Genomic DNA, 20,808 nt, shown 5'->3' with positions numbered 1-20,808 from the left:
GGTTTTTGGGGTTCTGAGCGAATTTTGCGTGTCCCTGAGCGGATTTTGTGGGTCCCAGGGTCGATTTTGGGGGTTCCTGAGGGGATTTTGAGGGTTCTGAGAGAATTTTGGGTGTCCCTGAGGGGACTTTGGGGGTCTCAGATGGATTTTAGGGGTCCCAGGGGGGATTTTAGGGGTCCTGGGGTGAATTTGGGGGTCCCGGAGGGATTTGGGAGTCCCGTGTGGGATTTTTGGGGTTCTGAGGGGATTTTGGGGGTCTTGGGTTGGAATTTGGGGGTTCTGAGCGAATTTTGGGTGTCTCTGAAGGGATTTAGGGGACCCCGGGTTGGATTTTGTGGGTCCCGGAGGGGAATTTTGGGGGTCCTTGAGCAGATTTTGGGGGTCTCGAGTGGAGTTTTGGGGGTACCAGGGGGGATTTTGGGGGTCCCGGTGTTGATTTTCGGGCTTCTGAGTGAAGTTTGGGCGTCCCTGAGGGGATTTTGTGGATCCCGGGTTGGATTTTGGGGGTCCTTGAGGGGATTTTGGGGATCCCGGGCTGAATTTTGTGGGTTCCGAGGGGGATTTTAGGGGTCCTTGAGGGGATTTTGAGGACGCTCCTTTAATCACCCCTCCCTCAATTCCCGACCCCGTTCCCCGCTCGGCGCCGCCCACGTGGCCTCAGGAGACCTGCGCGCCTCTTTGCGCATGCGCAGTGCCCGCGGTCACGCGTCCCGCAGCCAGCCAATGGGGAGGCGCGTTACTGCGCGGTGCCCGGTTGAGGAAGTGCCGCCGGTGTCCGTGCCCACCGCTCTCCGTCCGGTTCCGCCGCCCGGGATGTGCTGAGGGCGCGTCCGCCGCCCCTCCCAGGTCAGCGGGGAGCGGTCTGGGGGGCGTCTCTGTGCTGGGGAAGGGGGCTGGCGTTGTCATGGCCATTTCTCCCGGGACGGGCCGGGCCCGGCGCAGTCGCCATGGCAACCCGGCCCCCCCGCCCGTCGGGTGCGGGGCGCTGGGGATGCGCTCCCGTCCGTCCCGGTAACGGAGAGTCGGTGCCATTGCTGCCGCCTGTCCGTGTCCATGTCCATCCTTCTCGGCCGGGTGTCCCGGGCCCGGTGCTCCCCGCGGCGGAACGGAGCTCCCGGCCTTGCCCCGGTTGGTTTGTTGGGTGTGTGTGGAGCCCACCGGCACTGCTGTGCCCAGGCAGGAGCTAAAATGAGTCGTGGACAATTTGCTCTTGGTCACCGGCATCAGATTGTTTCTGTATCCCGCTGTGTGAATGTTTATTTCTGTATCTCGCTGTGTGAGTGTTTAATTGTGGTACCGGTGATACCGAGTCTGAGCTCGGCCTGCCCCGTGCCCGCTGCTTTATCCCCATTCTGTGGTGTTCCAGCAGCTCCCGCCCGTTCTGGGTGATCGTGCTGAGCTCCCGACCCTTGGCCACCTTTCCTTCCCCTCTGGTGTTTAACTCGCAGCCACAGAGGCAGCAAACACCTGCACCTCCCTCAGACCAGACTCCTTTAGATGGATCCTGTTCCCCTCTCTGTTCTGCCAGTTCCCAGTGTCCTCCTTTGCTGATGTTCTCACTGTGAGCACAGATGCTTTTCCCCCTTGCAGTGCTCAACACAAATTTTGCATTCCTTCAAGCTCATTGCTTTTTTTTTCTACCAACCTACAGTTTCATTTGGCTTTTGGCATCGTGGGAGCTTTCTGCACCTGCCAATATTTTAGATTTTACCATCCTGGAGGTCTGTGCCCTGTCCCAAAGGATCCTCAGCCACTTTTGCATTTCTGTTCCTCTCCTCTCCCATTGAGTTGTTATGAACCTGCTGGATGGACTCTCTTTTCACTGTAGATTCGTCCTAAATTATTTTAATCTAATTAATTCTTGTAATTAATTTCTTTTAATCTGCCACAAACTCCTCTTAGTCCAGGTTAGGATCCTCAGAAGTCTTTATGGGAGCATTTTGGGAGCACTAGAGCTTGGTGTGCTTCCAGATTATCCAAGTGAGGTGAAAAAGAAAACAAACCAAAAAAAAAACCCAAAGCCACTGCTGGGTGTGTCCCAGAGTGTAATAATTAACGTGTGAGCTCATTTACCAGATAAAGCTGAGCATTTATAAGATAAATCTGATAAAGCTGAGCAGCCTCACCCCCCTCAGCAGCCCTGACAGGGACCAGGCTTTTAAAGCAGAAGGTTTTCTTTTGCTAAAATATTACTACAAAGTAATTATTTTACATGATATAAACTGCTCTAATTGGTGTTCCCACACCTGTGGCAAAGGAAGAACCATTTTAGTGCTGCTGAGACAATTTTGTTTTGCTCTTTGAAGCTGCTGCTGTTCTCTCAGCAGATTGTTTGATAAAGCAAATATTGTATCTGACTCGTTGGGAAGTGGCTGTGCTGGGAATGCCTCTGAAACCTGTGGCATTTTTAATTTTCACTTCTTTTCCAAAGCAGTGTCACCCATCCTGATTCCTGCTGTCCACACTGGGGTTGGGTGTGATGAACGTTGTGGGAGCTGCCAGTGGGATTCACAAAATGCTCTTTAGCATTTAACAGTGCATCTACATTTATTTTTATTGACAAAGTCTGCTGCTTCTGTCTTTTTTGGTGTTATTTATTTCCCAGTAAGGATGATCTTGGTTTGGGGATGGTTTTTCTCCTGGTGGAGGGATTTTGGGCTGTTCTGGGTGCAGGGGTTGGGCCAGTGTGCTCTGTGATCAGTCTGGGCTCAGCCTGCAGCTGATGGGAGCTGGTGCTGCCACCAAAGCCATTCTGTCATTTCCTGCCCCTGTCCCCCCTCTGCCCCAGCCCAGGCACTCCCAGGTGATCCATGGGGAGGCTGAGCCTGACTCAGGTGCCAGCACTGCTGGGAATGCCTGAGCAGTTCCTGCTGCAAATCAGGCACTGCCTGGCAGGGCTGAGTCAGAAATGCTGCAGCTCTGCCCTGCTGCTGCTCCCAGGGCAGGGATTCCCTTCTCTGACCTGCTCAGAGCCAATTCCTGGTCAGGGTGACAGCAGAAAAAGCTGCCTCAGATCTGCACCCTCCTACAAACTGGAGCCAAGTGCTGCCCAAACCCAAAACTCAGAGTGGGATCACTGCTCCCTCCCTGGGTCTGACCTGTCACAGAATATCTATGGGCTTCAAAAAGACTTTGCAAAAAAACACCTCAAAAAGTGGTGCAAAAAATCTTTCTGAGCTTCAGATTTCACTCTGTGCCCCACACACTTCCCTCCCTGCAGAGAGGTAGGAACAGGAGCTGCTCAGTTTTCCAACATCAACTTTTAATAAAGTTTTTAATTTCTGCTTCTCAGCTTATTGCTGTGGCTGTCAGGGCAGGCAGCTGTGCCAGAATCCATTTTAAATGTTATGAGGTTAAAACAGCAGCAGTGGAGTTGTTGAGTTGAACCTGAGAGTGTCGTGCTTGGAAAAAGGAAAGGAGAAAGGAAAAGAAAGGGGAAAGGGTAAAAAGGAAAGGAGAGAGGAAAAAGGAAAGGAGAGAGGAAAAAGGAAAAAGGAAAGGAGAGAGGAAAAAGGAAAGTAAAAAGGAAAGGAGAGAGGAAAAAGGAAAGGGTAAAAAGGAAAGGAAAGAGGAAAAAGGAAAGGAAAGAGGAGAAAGGAAAGGGTAAAAAGGAAAGGAAAGAGGAAAAAGGAAAGGGGAAAGGGAAAAGGAAAGGAAAGAGGAGAAAGGAAAGAGGAGAAAGGAAAGGAGAGAGGAAAGAGGAAAAAGGAAGGGGGAGAGGAAAAAGGAAAGGAGAGAGGAAAGGGGAAAGGAAAGAGGAAAAAGGAAAGGGGAGAGGAAAAAGAAAAGGAAAGGAAATAGGAAAAAGGAAAGGGGAAAGGAGAGAGGAAAGAGGAAAAAGGAAAGGAAGCCATTTGTGCTCAAATTTTAAAGTCAGAATCTTGGAGATCTGTTAACTTTGGGGCACTTGTGACACCTGAGGAAGGAATGTTCTTTTCAAGCTTTTCCAAATGTGTTTTATCTGAAAGCCCTTATTTGCAGGGAGCTCTGGGCAGCTGTGCTGGCGTCCCCTGTGAGGGTGGAGGGTTTGGGTTCTGTCAGAGCTGCTCCATATTGAGGGCAGTGTGCAGGAAATGGAGGCAGCCTCACATTCCCCTCCTCAGGGCTTTGCATTTCTGGCTGTTTCTCAGTCACTGCACACATTTTCTGTGTGGTTTTTATTCTAACTCAGAAAGGACAACAGGCCTGCAGGTGTGATGGATTGTTTGGGGATTTTTTGTTTGTTTTTTGGAGGAAAAGGAACCTTGCTGTGCATTAAATCTCCTCTCCAGCCAAGCTTGTTGTCACTGTGCCTCTTTTGTGACCCCTGGGTTTGAACTCCCCACAGTGCCACTGTCTCAAAGCAGATTTTCTCTTCCTCTTCTTAAGAAGAAAAGATTTAACAGCAAAACCCTCTTAGAGATTCTTGTTTGCCATTGCCCAGAGGAATTGCTGGATCTGGGGCAGCAGGAAGGCAGGCCCTGTGCAGTGTGCTTTAGAGACACTTCCTTTGGGGACTGGCTCCTGTGAAATCCACAGCTCCAGTCATGTTTCCAGAGCTGTGAGGTGAAAGAACAGCCCAGAAAGTGACCCACATACAAACATTCATGATTTCTGGAAGTCTGACAAGTCCAGCTCTGAGTGTGCAGAAGATCAGGGGTATAACAGGATTTTCACTAACAGTAAGTGTTCTTTATTTCTAATAAATAACCACTGCTTGCTACACAGGTAGGAGTGCATTTTGCCTTCTCACCTTTTAATTTCCTTTTGGGGACTGTTTCAAATCCTGATCCTTCACGGCAGGAGGCCAGAGTGTTAATGGCAGTGATTCTGGGTGCTTGGCTTGGAGGCTTTCAGTGTTGTGCTGTGCACACCTCCATGAGGGCAGAGAGGAAAATTGTGTGGAGCTCTAAACAAGGCACAAATCTGGTTTTAGAATGGTGTTTTCAGCATTTCAGAGCTGAGGAAAAATACTCTGAGCTATGTGGGGTGAGTCTTTAGGAGGAGGGCTGATTGCCAGGGTGGTTTTCCCAGCCTGTGTGACAGTGGTGCCTTCCTGGCTGTCAGTTCAAGGTGCTCTGGCCAAGCTCTTGTAGCTGTTCCACAGGAGGAGGGTGTAAAATCCAACTGTGTTTGGTGATAGGTGGGAGTCTGAAATCACAGCAGAACTGAGCACAGTGATGGGTCCAAATCCAGGTGCCTGTTCCTGGTCTCTGTGTGCACAGGCCTTCTTTGCTTCCTTCAAAATTGACTTTTTTAATTGTCCAGTTGTTACACTGTGGGCTCAGCTCTGTGTATGCCCCTGCCATGCTGGTCTGGCTCTCACAGGAGATTTTATTCTTTATTAATTGGCTCAGGGCACCTGACAGTTCACTGGTGCAGATGTCTCGTCTCAGCCCAAGGTTACCCTGCAGCCTCCCTGGGGCTGAGGAGAGTTCAGCTTTCCTCACAGCACCCTGAGCTCGCTGGGTGTTTCCAGCCTCCACTGTGGGGTGCTGTTCAAGCACACTGCCCTGGGTGGATTCACTGGACAAGAAAGTGCAGGCACTGACAAACTCCTTTCTCCAGAATGATGTCCCCAGGGGTGTCCCATGAGTGTTTGGGATGTGCTTTGGGGCAGATGGGATCCCCATGGCAGGGCTGGATTAACCTGCTGTGTTCCTCATGTGCCAGGGCAGTTTTCTGCACAGGAAGAAGCTGCTATGGAAGGAATTTAAATATTGAGGAGCTCCAGTTTTGAGCTGGTGCACAGCCCTGAGTGACCTGGGGTTCATGAGGGGCTTTGAGGCTCAGTGCTTTTGATTCTGCTGGAAAAGGCAGAGAAACAGGGATCAAAAGGTGTTCTGGCTGTTGTGAGGTCCTATAATCAGAGCCTGCTTCCCCCACAGTACTGTGTGTGTGTTTGTCAGACCAAGGCACAGAATTTTGTCCCAGATTTCTCATTAAGAACCTCACTCAGTCCAGAGCAGGGAATGAAGTGCTGGCAGGGCAGGGCAGCTCTCCTGTGGGATGGAGTGAAACAATCAGTGCTCAGTGTGTGACCATGGGCTCCAGGCTCTGAGGGGTTGTTAACAAAGTGGGGATGAGGGGAGCTCTGCCCTGTGGGGTTTGTGCTGCCTGGCCCGCATGAACCCATGGGCACTCCTAGAAGGAGCAGGAGCATTCCATGGGTAAGCAGAGTGTCACAAATGCCCTGGCAGGTGTCCTTGCACTGCAGGGCTGGGGGTGTTGGTGCAGGCAGCACATTTGATACCCCAGCTTCCAGCTGTGCCTTTAGATCCAAAGGGACTGCTCTGATTGCTGACAGGGTGAAGAGATTTGCTCCTCACAGACATTATGTGGGTCTGAGCAACCTGATCTAAGTTGGGTTAAACCCCAAAGGGTCTTTCCAACCTACATTTTTTTATTCTATGATCATACTTGAAGTAGTACTGAGAAGCTGTCAAGCCAAGTATTTAATTATCTTTAAAAATTTGATTCCTGTTGCTTGGATAACGTTGTCCTAAGTCCTGGAAGTGCCTCTTTGAGATTCTTGGTGATGAATCCAGGATGTTTTGAAATGCAGTTGCATTTTCATTGTATTAAATGAAAGGAGCTTGGTGACAGAGGTGTCTGTGTGGAACATTCCCTGTGAGACCAGTAACCTAAAAACACAGTAAGCTGGAAATGAAATGCAGCAGGGAAATCTGTACTGCTTTGTGGAATTAAACTGCTTCAGACTGAATGGTTTCATGTAAATCAAATCCCCAGTGCCAGACAGCACAAGGTAGAGAGACTTAGAGCTGTGAAAATTCCTGCTCGTGTTCTGGGAGATAACGGCAGGTTGTGCCTGGTTTGGGTGCTGTGGTGCTCAGTCACAGCTACAATCCTGCATTTTGGTGGCTTTTAGATTCTCTCTGGGCTTTGTTTGATCCTAGTTACTTACAAGTGACTGAGGATGTCAAATGGTATTAATTTTTCTTTCCTGGCAATGTTGTGTTACTGGGATGTGAGCACTGTCCAGATGGTGACTGAAGCTGCAAACAAGGATTTGGTGGTGACACTGCAGCAGCACCTCTGCTGTGAGGGCACAGGGAATCCATCTCTGTCCCTGCGTGCAGGGAATGTCTGTAAAGTGAAACAGAGGCCCTGTGACATGCCCTGCATGCCCTGCAGTGCTGGCCAGGAGCTGCCAGGACAGCCAGCCCTCCCTGTGCCCCGTGGGCTGTTTGGTGTCACTGCCCCTCCTCTGGCACAGCCCCTTCGTGGGGTGTCCTTGGGAGCCACTGCAGAAACTTAATCTTTTCCTTCTGTGCAAGGATAGCAGATAATCCTTAATAATCCAGCAAAGTGAATGCTTTGAATTCCTGAGGGTGAAAATCTTCATCCTGAGGATCTGCACTGTTTAATGTTGGGGTGCTGGCTGGGGGTGCCTTGGGGACAGTTATTGGCACCCTGAATTATGGCACCCATTTGTAAACACCCACAGCCTGCCAGGCCTTCTCTTTATTCTTCCCTGCAGCTCTGCTGCTTCCTGTGGGATGAATTGATCTCAATTAGCTTTTAAATAAAGTAAAAGGTATTGATGGGCTTCGATCCAGCTTTGTTTCTGCAAGTGAGGAAGATTCCTTCACTTTGGTTTTTGTGTGAACACTAAATTTAAAGTCAATACATCCCTAACTGGGAATTAGAGTTGTAAACAATCCTAGTTATTATTTATTTGATTTTAGTCAAACCAAGATTACCTGGCTTTTATTCTGCTAGGAAATTCAGTGATATTTGTTGCTAGATGATAAAATTTTTATGTGGGAATTTCATGAGTTTATCTGCTTGGAAGCTGAAGTCAAAATAAAAGTTAATGAAAGTAAGATCTTGTTCACTGGTGAAATCCAACTCATTTCTGCAGGATGCACAAGGCAGAAACATTGATAAAACATGTCTAGCAGTGCTAAACAAGGGAAATCTCAACCTGTAGAACCACTTGGCCAGGTTTTTGTAGGTATGGAAGTGCTGAAGGGATTTTCAAACACATTTAAGCAGCTGTCTGCCAAAGCATCAGGCTTTATTCTTCATTTGAACACTGCTGGTTCTGTATGGCTGCCTGTCTCTCTAGAAGTGTGATCTTATTATGATTTTTATTTTTTTTATAAATACAGGAGCTCTAAGAGGGAGTGAAACCCTCCTGCTCTCGAGAAAAGCTCAAGCTGAGGTGTCTCAGCTGTGAAGCATCTGCTCCATGTAAATGAACTGTTCCTGCAGCTGGCTCTAAACAAAGCTGCTCCCTGTGCATGGGCTCAGGAGGTGCTGGTGGTGGGGATGGCAGAGCCTGAGTGGGCAGGGACAGCCCCTGGGGCCCAGCCATGGCTCTGCTGCCTTTCAGACACAGCTGTGAAATGCTGCTCTTTAGCTCATTACAGCTTGTGGATGCCAAAGATTCATGACATCATTTTTAAATAGCAAGTTCAGGCCTCACAATGTACTTTAATTTAAATTTGTATGTCAAATTGGCTTATTTAGTAATGCATTTACTATTTCTTTTCATCCAGATTCCATTACTGCTAAATACTTGTCATAAGAATTTCCCAGGTTCCTCTGTGCTACCCAATACACTTGAGGCCAAAACATTTTGCTAGATTTGTTTCAATAGAGCAAGGCAAAAAACTAGTCAAAATGCTTACAACTTTTATGCTTTCCTGTATTTTTTAAATGAATTTGTTATGCATTAATGTCTGCAGGTTTTAGGTAAGAAAGGGAATTAATGCTCAGTTTCTAGTTCTGCTTGCCCCTGACTCAGTATTTTGTAAGAGGCTGTCCTCAGAGCTTTCCCAAGTGCTTATCTGCACTATCCCTTTGTAAGCATGAAATGCTCAATAAAATATGAAATGCTGGCTCATTTTCTAATCCTCCTGAACAAGTGTTTCCTGCTTGGACAGAAGGTGAGGTCACTGTGTCCCCAGGAGGGGACAGTGGGTGACATTGGCCATGTCCTCCCAGACCGGGGCCAGCATGTGAACCAAAGGCTGACACCTGAGAAAAATATATTAAAAGATATTAAAAGAAATGAGATAACTTCACTTTGCCTTTCCCAAGTGGCCATGGACACCTTGAATTAACCCCATGCCCCTGGAGCCTGCATTTGGCTGCACAGGAGCCATCCTTGGGTCTCAAGGTCAGAACTTGTGTTGTCAGTGTTGCTGCCTCTAAACCCCTGAAGGCCCTTTTCACTTCCAGGGATTTGTTTTACACTGATACTGTTTTTGGTTTGTTCTGTGCTTTCAAACATGTATTTTGTCCTCTTAAGCTGACTCTGAAGGTGCTCCTTGGGTCACTGTGTTGGCTGAGCCTTGAGTTCAGGAGTTTGTGCTGAGGGCAGCGTTGCCACAGGCTGTGCCCAGGGCCAGGACCTGCTCTTGGGGCTTTTTCCAGGAATCCAGCAGAGCCAGAGGCTGTCACCTGGCTATGAAGGGAATTGGTTTGCCTGGAATTTCTTCTCTCTTGATCACAGCAGCCACTTGCCACAGCTCCTCCAGCAGCAGTGACACCTGGCCAGGAGGAAGGGACACAGCTCTGCTCTCCTGAACCCCAGGGCAGGGCACAGTGCCAGATGGGTGTCCCAAATGTCCTTTAAATGTGCTGGAGCATCTGGATGAGTCCCTGCAAACACAACCAGCCGTGGGAGTGTGAATTTGAGGGGAGGGGGATTATCCTGTTCAACAAAACAGCCATGGATTACTTGATGGAGGCTGGCTTCAGCTCCAGGATAATGTGTAATGCTTGCCCAGCTCTTTGAGAACACGGTGTTAAATACACATGGACTAATCCTCACAGGAATGTGTCCTGTGCTGCTCTGCCTTTTCTACTCATTAGCAAAGCTGTGTCTCTGGCATGGTGGTTTCATTTCTCTCTGATTTATTAATGCTGAGAAGGGGAGTTCCCTTACAGGAGCATTGAAACTTTGCAAGGAAAACAATCCTGTGGTGTCACAGCTCTGAAATGGCTCAGCAGGGCTGAGACTGGGGTCCACAGCATCCAGAAGCAGTGGTGGGAGTCAGATGAGCCTCAGCCAGCAAATGTTTGTCCTTCTTCCTTCAGGGTCCCATGGGGTGAAGCTGAGGCTTTTAAAAGGTCACCAGAGGCTGGGGGTGGTGGTGTGTGCACCACTGGGACAGGATACAGATTCCAATCTGGCCTCTGAGGGCTTGAGCCAGTTCTGGGAGTGTGAAAGAAGATTTAAAGGCAGCAAGGAAGGAGTGCAGGATTTGTAGGGGCTGAAGTTGTTCTGAAACTGGCACCTGGGCTGAGTGTGAATGCTGTGGGCTGCTCAGTAAACAGGCTGGGAAATAGCTGTGATGCTTTTTAAGGAATTCTTTGGAGGGGAACAAGGGATCCATTTCTGTACAGAGTGACTGTAACTGCCAGAGTAGAATCACAGAATATGCTGAGGGGAAGGGATCCGTCAGGATCACCGAGTCCAACTCCTGGCCCTGCACGGGACACCCAGGGAATCTCACCATGTGCTTGAGAGCTTGTCCAAGTGACTTTAGTAACTTTATAATTAATTGCTAAATTGTAAGTTTGGCAACCTAAAATTGCCCAAAGTGGCAACTGTAACTTTGCCAGTTACAATATTTGTGTAGAAGCTGCTCAAATGGCACATGCAGTGCAAAGGGGAGTGTGTTTAAATCTGTTCCTCCTTGAGCTCTGAGCTGTAAATCGAGAGCACTGGAGAGCTGAGCATCCCTTTTCATAGGAGGTCATAGACAGACACTGCTCTGTGCAGCTTTTCTCTTATAACTTGGCACTTTGAAACCAAGACTTGAGACTCTTAAAATTGGGAAAAGAAAGTAAAAATTTTAAGTTATTTGTTTTTGTAAAGGGCGGTGGCTTTGGTTTTTTTAATTTGCATCCTGGTCTGGTTCTTTTACCAGGGAGGGTTGAGGTGAAAGAGATGAAGGAAATGACTCCTGTCTCCCCTCACCTTGTCTGTCTCATGTGGGGCTTTGCCATGCCTAAAATGTGTTCTCCACTCATCCCTCAGTGCTGCAAATGCTTTTACAACCACTTTAGCTATCACTTGCTTCTTTCCCTCTGGTGCTTGTTAAAAAAGACTGAAGACATTGCAGCCAGTGTTGTTTGTGCTCAGCACATCGTGGCAGGGCTGTGGAGAAAAGGTGTCCTGGGATTTCTGTGTGTGAGTGCTCTGTGCTGGGCTGGGAGGAGCTGGGCAGAATGAGGGGAAGTGAATGAGGGATCAGAATGAGGGGAAGTGAAACTGGATCTCATTTCACCAGCATAGGTTAAACAAAATGAACATTTTAGAGTTGGAATCCTCTGCATATGCACTCACTGGAGATGGCAGGTTGTGCCAGAGGACTTTCTAAACGTTCCCCTAGCAGTGCTTCCTTTTTAAGCTGTTTGTTCAGGTTTGTTTTAACAAAATGTTGGTGCTGCACGGACATTTGAAGAGCTCCATGCAACATAAGGTACACTTGGCAGGCTGTTGGCTCATTTAATGCTCTTTTTGGAAGGGCTGTGGCCACGTGCTCCTCACACACAGAGACACCAGCCTGTGCTCCCGGGGGTCAGGATGTGCCTGGATCTGGGGCTGGAGGAATGCTCAGCTGAGAGCTGGGCTTGCCATTTTTACAGCTTTGAGGTCAATATTTCTGTGTTTTGCTTCATCTCCCCTGAAAACTCAGTTTCCTGGGAAATCCATTTCTCCAGGAGAGCCGCAGGCGGTGCTGTGGATCAGGCCCTGGGGTGATGCTGATCCCTGGAGGTGCTGTTGGATCAGCCCCTGGGGGTGCTGTGGGATCAGGCCCTGGGGTGATGCTGATCCCTGGTGATGCTGTGGATCTGCCCCGGGTGGTGCTGTGGGATCAGTCCCCGTGTCCCGGCTCTCCTGTGTCCCGTGTCCCAGCCGTCCCTGTGTGTGTCCCGGCTCTCCTGTGTCCCAGCCGTCCCCGTGTCCCAGCCGTCCCTGTGTGTGTCCCAGCCGTCCCCGTGTCCCAGCTCTCCCTGTTTGCTCCCCCAGGCGTGAATGACAGAGGAGGTGCCGCCGAGCGCCCTGACGGATGTGACCCTGCGCCTGCTGTGCCACGATGACATAGACACGGTGAAGCAGCTCTGTGGAGACTGGTTCCCAATCGAGTACGTGCTGCTCTGGGGACAAAGGGGACAAAGGGGTGAACCTGCACTGCTCCAGCTCTGTGCAGCCTCAGGGCTGTTGCCAGGGAATCTTCTGTGCACTGTGGTTAAATAACTAAAACAAAAAAAAAATCCCTAAACTATATTTTTTTCTTTTTTTCTCTTTTCTTTAAACCTATTTAAACCTACTCTAAACTAAACACCCAAAAATCCACTAGCAACTCACACCTGTAACCCACCAAACCAAACCTAAACCACAACATTTCCAACACCTAAAAAACTAAATAAACCAAACTACAACCCAAAAAACCCTTTCTAAATTTATCATCTCTTTTAAAACAACAAAAATTATATTATAATATTATTTAAATATCATTATTTAATAAATTTATTTATAATGTATTAAATATATTAAATTTACATAAAATTTAATATAATAGTTAAATATTAATATTTAATTAATATTTAAAGTTAAATATTTATAATTAATTTAAATATTAAATATTACATTAAATTTCTAATCAGTAAAATGATTTTTCCACTTTTCTCCAGAAAAATATTTTCTCCCAAACCAATTACAAAAACCAAACAATTAAATCTACTTTCCTAAAAAAAAAAAAACCCTTTAAAAATTCTCTCCAAAATTTACCCTAAACCAAAACAAATACATGTATTGGTGCCCAACATAGGTCCTTTAGTCCAAAGTCCTTTGCTGCCTGTACTGGAGTAATCAGAATCTTCCAGTGTGCACATTTGGGCAGGAGAATGGGCTCTGTCATTAAAGGGATGGATCAGCCTCTTGAGAAAGGCTGAATGAGGTGGGGAAGGACATCCCCTGCAGGAAGAAGGATCCCTGTGCTTGTGGAAGGAATTTGTGTCCTGGATCCTGGGGCTGGGGCAGCACCCTCAGAGCTGAGCTGGGCTGGCACAGAGCTGGTCCTGAGGGCTGCTCTGAATGTCCTGGGGAGCTGAGCACTGCTCCTGCATGCTGCTGATCTCAGCCTGCCCCAGGGAGCTCCCCACACCCACATCTGGTCAATGCCCATGGCTGCACAAGCACAGGAGCTTTTCTGGGGGACACTGACACATTTCTGACCTAATCCATACAGCTCTAGACTTCATGGATTTTTAACTTTAGCTTCATAGAGAATTCTAGCAGATTATAATTAAGATTGAATGAAATGTAACAAATCAGCAAAAGCATTCATAATGTTTTGAGTTTGTAGATTTCTTTTAAAGGCAAGACATGCTGAACTGTCATTTGGAAAAAAATGAACATACAGTAGTTTCCTTTAGTAGCTGCAGAAGGAGGAGGAGAACTGGAGGCTGGTGGTGTGATGATTTTTTTTTTCCTATCAATATGCAGCAATTTTTTACATGTGTATCAAATTAATGAGACTCTTAGATGAGGGCAGATGGATCTTGCATTTAAAAATAACTTGCTAAAGATGGATGTGAAAGCTCTGGGCGAAGGCTGTAAGATGAAAATGTGATTCTCTTATCAAGGCAGGAGGCCATTACATGAAAGAGCCCACTAAAGGGGTTGCAGTGCCTGTTCCATGGGCTTTGCATGCCCAGACTTTGGTGTTTGTGGTTCCTTCCAGGTACCCTGACTCATGGTACCGAGACATCACTTCCAACAAGAAGTTCTTTTCCCTCGCAGCCACCTACAGAGGCTCCATCGTGGGGATGATCGTGGCAGAGATCAAGAGCAGGACCAAGGTGCACAAAGAGGTGTGTGACACCCTGGGCTCCAGCAGCACAGAACCCACCCCCTGCCCTGGGGAAAGGGGATGGATCTGTTTGGGGTGGGGTTTTCCTGCCCTGTTCGGACACTTGGTCTGAGTTCATGTCAGCAGTGAGGCACACTCTGGTTTCCAGCTAATGGAGCAGGGGTGAGTGAGGGGCTGTGTGGTACCACAGAGGCTCCTCCTGCTGGGGCCTCTGGAGAGCTGAGGGATCAGATCCTGCAGGATAATCCCTGGCCATGGCTGCTGTAGCTGGGGGAGCACAAAACTCTTTTTTTCATAAGAGCTTCCTTAGCTGTAGTGGGTGAGTCACTCTGGTGACTTCCTGCAGAAACTCCTCCCTTTGCACAGTCCCTGTCCCTAGCCCTGAGGGGAGCTAACCTGTCTGCAGAGAGCTTGGACTTCAGAGATAACAGGGCTGGGAGGGCAGGAGAGAGGGAAAGAAGAGATGGTCAGTGAAGACAGCATGGGAGAAGAGCACTAAAAAAAGGCAGGGGCAGTGCAGGGAGTGCCTAACTCCTCCTGGATGTAACTCAGTGATGTGGTTAAACAATAACCCAACATGCACAGAGCAGCACATGGGTCTCTTCACCTCAGCTGGCTGGCTTCATCTCAAAGCTCATCACAGTCAGAAGCTGCATCTTCAGCAACTTCTGCAAAAGGCTCTTGTTCCAGACCAGCTGAAAGCCAAGGGTTTATTCAGGCACTGCTCTGGGCAGCTGGGGCTGTGGAATGTGCTCCTTGTCCTCCCCAGCTGACACAGCTCAGGTGCAGCTTGCAGCCACAAGGACTTGCTGGGTTGATCTAAACCCTGCTGGGTGGCTCCAGAGCTGGCACTTTGAATCCTTCTGGTAAAGGAAGCAAACATGTTCTGTCCCTAAACCCAAGCATGGTTTGGGTTCTGCCTCTGGGAGGATGATGTGAAAATAGGAATAGCTCCATGCTTGGATATTTAACTTCCATCCCAAAAGCTTCAGCTAACACTGTTCAGTTAAGAGAAGTTTCCTGCTTTAGCCTTGTTTTCAGGTGTTCCAGTGCAGGGTTCTTGCTTTCTCCTGTGCCTCCCCAGGTACCCTATTAAAAAACCTGTCCTATCTCTATGCAGGATGGAGATATCCTAGCTTCCAATTTTCCTGTGGACACTCAAGTTGCTTACATCCTAAGCCTTGGAGTGGTGAAGGAGTTCAGAAAACATGGAATAGGTAAGATGCTCTTGGTGCATTTGCCAGGGGTGGCTGAAGGAGCTCCAGTGCCCCCCTGCAGTGTCCCTGAGGGAATGGGAAAGGGTTACCTGTGACTGGTACCAGCAGCTGGGACAGTGCAGGTGCACTGGGAGCTTTTTACTGGTGTGGGCACAACACAATGTGCAAATATTTCCACAGAGCACAGGCCTTTCTCAGTCCTGTTCCCAGGGGCCAGCTGAGCACACCAAAAACTCACACTGGTGCTGCTGAGAGTGTCTGAAAGTGTAAGAACTTCACCCAGAAGCAGGGTTTGAAATTATTTTCATTCTGGGTCTCAGCAGTCTGATCCCTGAGGCAGAAAAGAGCTGCTTTTAATCTTTCATCTTCAACAGATATAACAAACTGTGAGAAAACCACAAAGGGAACTGGAAAATAGTGTAACTTGTGCCTGATTAGATCTCAAATGTACAAGTAATTTCTGAATGTCTGCTGCCACAAGCAACTTTCCTGCAGCCATTTGAAATCCTGGAGTCTGAAAGGTTTTCCTCTGTTTAGAGCAGTTGTGTTCTGTCACCAAGTGCTGCCTCTGTGGTGCCATTTCAGGCAGGATGTGCATCTCTGACCTGCAGAAGGGAATGGGCCAGGTTTGGCAGTGCACATGGGTGTAACTCAGCACTTCCAGATCCTCCCTTCTCCCCCAGGCATGTTTGGAGAGGTATAACCTTAGAGGATACATAAAGAAATGACCACAGAGTCATTGGTGAAAGCATTAAAATGCCTCTGGAGAGAATTTTCCAGTACAAAGAAGAAAGTGGTAGCACAGAATGATCACAGAAGCTGGTAAAGAGGTCTTTCTGTAACATTATGGTGGTTTTCAGTCTCCTCCTAATATCCAAATCCTATTTTCCCCCCCAGTTCTATCTTGCTGGAATTTTCTCCTTTCAGAGTCAGTATTTCCTGTATCCATTCCATCTGCACAGCATGTTGCTGTGCTCTCTCAAAAACTTTGAGCTTGCACCTGTAGCAACACAACCTATAAAAAGCTGCTGCTGCTTTTTCTGAGACCTTTCTCTTGACTTTTCCTAGTGGTGTTTGAAGCTGCAGCCTTTCATGCAGGAGGCTTTTCACTCCAGCCATGCTTCTGAGCACTAAAGCTCAGATTTGCTCTGATTTTTGTAAAAGGGTTTGGTTTTTAATTCTCTGCTGTTCTTAAACCACAGGACAGCTGGATTTCTGTGAGGTAGAAGATTGGAATATCTTATAACAAAATTGAACTGCTCAGTGTTTGGTTTTTTTTTTTGGTTTTGGCTGATACAGATTCTCACTAAATATCAAGAGAATGTGAAGTCAGTGCTGTTCTGAAGTCCTGTGAGTCCTCCAGGGAGTCCTGCAGGCCCTGGGGATTGTGGAACAGCAGCAGCCATCTCTCCTGTGTGTTAGTCAGGCTGATTGTTCAGCCTGGTGTTTCCACTCCTGCTGGAAGAAGCTCCCATGCAGGTTCTGCTGGGTCCTTCATGTTGAGGTGGTGTGGGTGAACCCCAGGTCGTGTCTCTTGGGGCTGGAGTATCCTCTGTACCCTCCTCTGTTTTTTCCTGCTGGCTGCAGCAAATGCAGGTTGGATGAGGCTGTCTCCACTCCTCCTTAGGAGGTATCTTAAAACCCCAGCAGTTCTTAGATTTTGGTTCAAGCTCAGCAGACACAATACAATAACCTGCTTGTGAAGTCCTGCTTTGAATCTGCTGTATCAAATGGCTGTAAAATAAATACATGTATGGGGTGGAACTGATACCACTGAAAATGAGTCACTGACCTTCCCCAAAGCCAGTTCTCTGCTGGGGATGAGCAGTGTTAACAAAATTCTGCCTCATCCTTGTGGTTATTGAGTCAGAGTTTTGTGTCTGTAAAATCTCTGGGTTTTGAAGCCCTGCTCATAGGTGAGACCATGTATGAAACCATGTAGAGGGTCCTGTGAGAACTGGGTGGGGTTTGGGGTCCCCAGGTGTTGGAGCAATCCCTGATCAGCAATCCCTGGTGCAGCAGGGCTCAGCTGAGGGTCCCTGTGGCTGCACACACACTGATCCTGCTGCCTTCCCTTCAACAGGTTCCCTCTTGCTTGAGAGCCTGAAGGATCACATCTCCACCACTGCCCAGGACCACTGCAAAGCCATCTACCTGCACGTGCTCACCACCAACAACACAGCAATAAACTTCTATGAGAACAGAGACTTTAAGCAGCACCACTACCTGCCCTACTACTACTCCATCCGAGGGGTCCTCAAAGATGGCTTCACCTATGTCCTGTACATCAACGGTGGGCACCCACCCTGGACAATTTTATATCCTTTCCCTGCAGGCTGCTGAGAGAGGCCAAACCTGCTTTGGGTTAACAGCAGCAGAGTGTGGGTAGATGTGGGAACTGAAACCTGCTCAGGTGTGGGTTTATCTGCAGCTGGAAGGAAGGAGATGTTAGAGTTATTTGATGTAGGATGGTTGGAGCAAGCTGGATGCCAGTGAGAGCGAGTGCTGGTGTTAGGCCAAAGTTCTGGGTGTGCTTTGGCTTGTAGGGTGCAGGATTTAGCCATGAACAGGGCAGAGAAACCCTTGGTCCTGTTTCCTGTGGCCTGGGATCCCCTGTGAGCCTGGGCTGGCCTGGATCTCAGCAGGCTGCTCCCACACTGACTTAGGGGATTTGTTTCAGGTCAACGGATCATGGAGAAGAAACTTGATCCTTCCTGGGTGTAGCTGGTCAGTTCCAACCTTGCTGGGCAGGGGGATGGATTGCTCTCCTCACAGGATCTTCTGTGGAGTGCAAAGGGACCTGCTCAGAGGAGGTATTTCCTACAAGCTGCAGCTGCCATTCCCAAACTGCCATCCTTTACAGGGCAGAGCAGAGCTGCTTTTGACAGAAGGGTGGAGCCAGTGATTGCAAGGAGCAGACCTGACTGAGCTGAGCAGTTTCCACTGTGTGGGGTCCCTGCAGGCAGGGCAGCTCCAGGAGAGATTGATGTTCTTTGCTGAGTTACAGTGTAAGTGTTGCTGTCCTTAACTGGTGCCCACTGACTACCTACAGCACATTGGCTCCACACTGGCCAGCCTGAGCCCGTGCTCCATCCCCCAGAGGATCTACAGACAGGCCCAGAGCCTCCTGTGCAGCCTCCTGCCCTGGTCTGGCATTTCTGCCAAGAGCAGCATCGAGTACAGCCGGACCATGTGACGGACTGGGGCGCACGGGGAGCGCAGGTGGGTGCTGGGGACAGCTCCTGTCCCTGCCACTGTCCCTGCTGGGACAGCTCCTGGGGTGAGCTCATTGCTGCTGTGGGAGGGGTCTGGGCATGGCTGTGTCCTGCTCAGCCAGCAGCTGAACTGCTGCAGGTTTCATTTAAAGGGATATAAAATGCTGACCTTGTTTATGGAGCCCAAACCCAGCAGCAGCTGGAACCTGCTGTCCCTTTCCCTTTCCCAGCGTGCAGGACCCAGAGCCCCAGCACAGTGACTGGAAGCCCCAGTGCTGCCAGTGTCTGATATTTCCAGGACAGTGGCTCCCCAGCAAACCTTCCCTAAGTGTTTCCCTAAAACATCTGCCCTCTTTTCTTTCCACAGGATTGTTTCTCCTTCCACCTGACACCCGGCTCTGCACTGGTTCCAGTGATGACAGCTCTTGGCCGGTGACCCAGCCCCCGGACGGGACTCCTGTTCCTCAGGGCCTGACCTTTGGTAGAACTTCACCCTTGGGGCTGCAGCCCCGGCTCCCCACGTGGGCGGGGCAGGCCGGGCCGGGCGGGCCCGGGCGTCACCACTGGGTGTGCCCTGGATGTCACACTCGGTGTGCCCCGGTGTCACCACTCACTGGGTGTGCATGCTGCACTGTCCCCGCCTCTCCCCTCGGTCTGCTCCTCCCATACCTGCGATCGATGTCGGGGTGGGGTTCAGCTGCTGCTCCCACTCCATCCACAGCTGCTCAGAGCAGCTCAGGGGGTACATGGGTTTGCACTGAGGAACCACTGAAATGGACTGGGAGAGCCCAGCTGCCCAGAGGCTGCCCTTGCAGCTGGGGCAGGGCAAGGAGGGATGGGAATCATGTTTAGGTCCTGCCACATCAGCTGCTGGTGCGTCCTGTGGGAACTTCCAGGGAGAGCAACTGCCTCGCATGAGAACCCACCCAGCCCCACCAGCCCTCTGGAGTGATGTAAAAAGAAGCATATAATTCAGGATGCATAAAGTAGAAGGCAGGGAATGAAATTGCTATTTCATAGTGAAATATATATGTATTATACTGTATAGATCTTTCTGCCTTTGTCCAGGATGGAATGTAGCAGGGGAGGGGAGCTGGGAGTGTAGAGTCTGGTCCAGAGCCCTTCTCCCTTCCTTGGCACCAGGCTGGACTTTGCAGGATCTGAAGGGATGGGATGGGATGGGATGTGTGCACAGCTCCCAGCAGCTTTCCCTTGCTGAGGAGGGTGCCCCAGCTGCTCAGTGTCCTGCCTTGGGCTGTGCTGGGCAGGCTCTCAGTGACCCTGTCCTGTCCAGGAGCCTCTGGCTGCACTGAGTGGCTCATGGGCAGCCAGGCCAGGGCCCTGCTCTATCCCCATGGCAAATCCCCTTTCCCTGGCCAAGGCTCTTCCCCTGCTCAGCACCATGTTCCTGATTCCAACCTCATTTTTAACTGGGACTGGAGCAGAGGGATCCACACCAGAGCAGGGCTTGGATGGGCTGGCACTGCCAGCTGTGCCAGGGGCTGGGCAGGCCTGGGGGTGACACATGGCTCAGGCTGGGCCTTAGAGGAGCCAACAAGCACCTTGCAGCCTGGATGGGCACAGGAAGCCCTGTCAGTGCCCAGCCCCAGGGTGGGAGCTCACTGTCTCACTAATAAAAGGATGCAGGAGATGAGCTGCTGTGAGTGGTGCCAGGCTGGAGAGCAGCACCAGGCTCTTCTGGGAGGTGCTGGTCCTTCTGGGGCCCAAAGACAAGGTAAAGGGGTGTTTATGAGGAGTCAGACAGGGCAGTGATGGAAAGCCCAGCCTGTGAGACCCTCAAGCCCCAAGGTGCCAGGGCTGCCCTCGGGGCAGGCCTCTTCCATCCCATGTCATCCCTGGCTCCCCTCTAGTTCAGCAGTGCCAGTGGCACTGGGCAGGCAGCTCCTCCCAGCCCCAGTGCCTCCTCAGGGCCCCTGACACCCTTCCAGCCTCACTTGTTACCAGTTTGGGGTATTTTTGCTTATCCACTTTTCCTTATCACATCTGTTGGTTTAGAGTTTCTTTAGCAGCCCAAGCCCGTTTTTTCTCAGCACTTGCTTTCTCTGGACCAGAATGAAGCTGTTCTCTCTCCTGACTGCCTGGGGCTGATGTGTGTCTGTGTCCCCAGTTCCTCCCCTCACACAACCCAACTCCACTACTCGAGCACGTCCCAAGGGAGCTGTGACTGGTCTGTGTGTCCTCCTACCACCCTGTCCTGAGGTGTCAGCCCTGTCCCCCCACCTTAGCCCATTATTTATTGAAGAACCTCTCTCTAAACATCTTCAATTAAACCAAACCTCTTTTTTGAGTTGTCTGTCCCTGCAGAGCCTCTGTCTCTGGCCAGCTGCTCGTGCTCTGCCCCAGGGCAGGGTGAGCACAGACCCTTTGCTGTGGGGCTGGGGGGATCCTGGGGGGGCTGCAGGGAGAGGGGGGACAGGGAAGGGGCAGCAGCTCCAGCAGGGCTGAGCCTGCAGCGTGGGTGGGTTTGGCTTGTAGCCCTGTGCAGCTGCAGCACTGGGGCCCTCGCTGGCTGTGCCC

At 49.7% G+C, this 20,808-nt stretch overlaps 1 protein-coding gene across 1 annotated transcript; it reads left to right on the top strand.

The window, feature by feature from the left end:
* The first annotated feature begins 738 nt into the window (after positions 1–738).
* NAA60 (N-alpha-acetyltransferase 60, NatF catalytic subunit) lies at positions 739–19,315 on the top strand. Its single transcript, XM_054270804.1, has 7 exons — positions 739–846; positions 11,993–12,108; positions 13,710–13,839; positions 14,959–15,055; positions 17,139–17,373; positions 18,095–18,277; positions 18,638–19,315. The coding sequence occupies exons 2-6, from the start codon at positions 11,999–12,001 to the stop codon at positions 18,249–18,251; spliced, it is 729 nt and encodes a 242-aa protein (XP_054126779.1). The 5' UTR covers positions 739–846; positions 11,993–11,998; the 3' UTR covers positions 18,252–18,277; positions 18,638–19,315.
* Positions 19,316–20,808: the final 1,493 nt, after the last annotated feature.

This window comes from Melozone crissalis, unplaced genomic scaffold (assembly GCF_028551555.1).
Source record: "Melozone crissalis strain CALT ecotype California unplaced genomic scaffold, PUWL_Pcris_2 ptg000012l_1, whole genome shotgun sequence".
Taxonomy (NCBI): domain Eukaryota; kingdom Metazoa; phylum Chordata; class Aves; order Passeriformes; family Passerellidae; genus Melozone; species Melozone crissalis.
This window is presented reverse-complemented; position numbering and strand designations above follow the sequence as displayed.

Coding starts and splice junctions, on each gene's coding strand:
- NAA60 (XM_054270804.1), top strand. CDS start 11,999: ATGACAGAGGAGGTGCCGCCGAGCGCCCTGACGGATGTGACCCTGCGC. Junction 13,840..14,958: donor GGACCAAGGTGCACAAAGAG/GTGTGTGACACC, acceptor ATCTCTATGCAG/GATGGAGATATCCTAGCTTC. Junction 15,056..17,138: donor GTTCAGAAAACATGGAATAG/GTAAGATGCTCT, acceptor TCCCTTCAACAG/GTTCCCTCTTGCTTGAGAGC.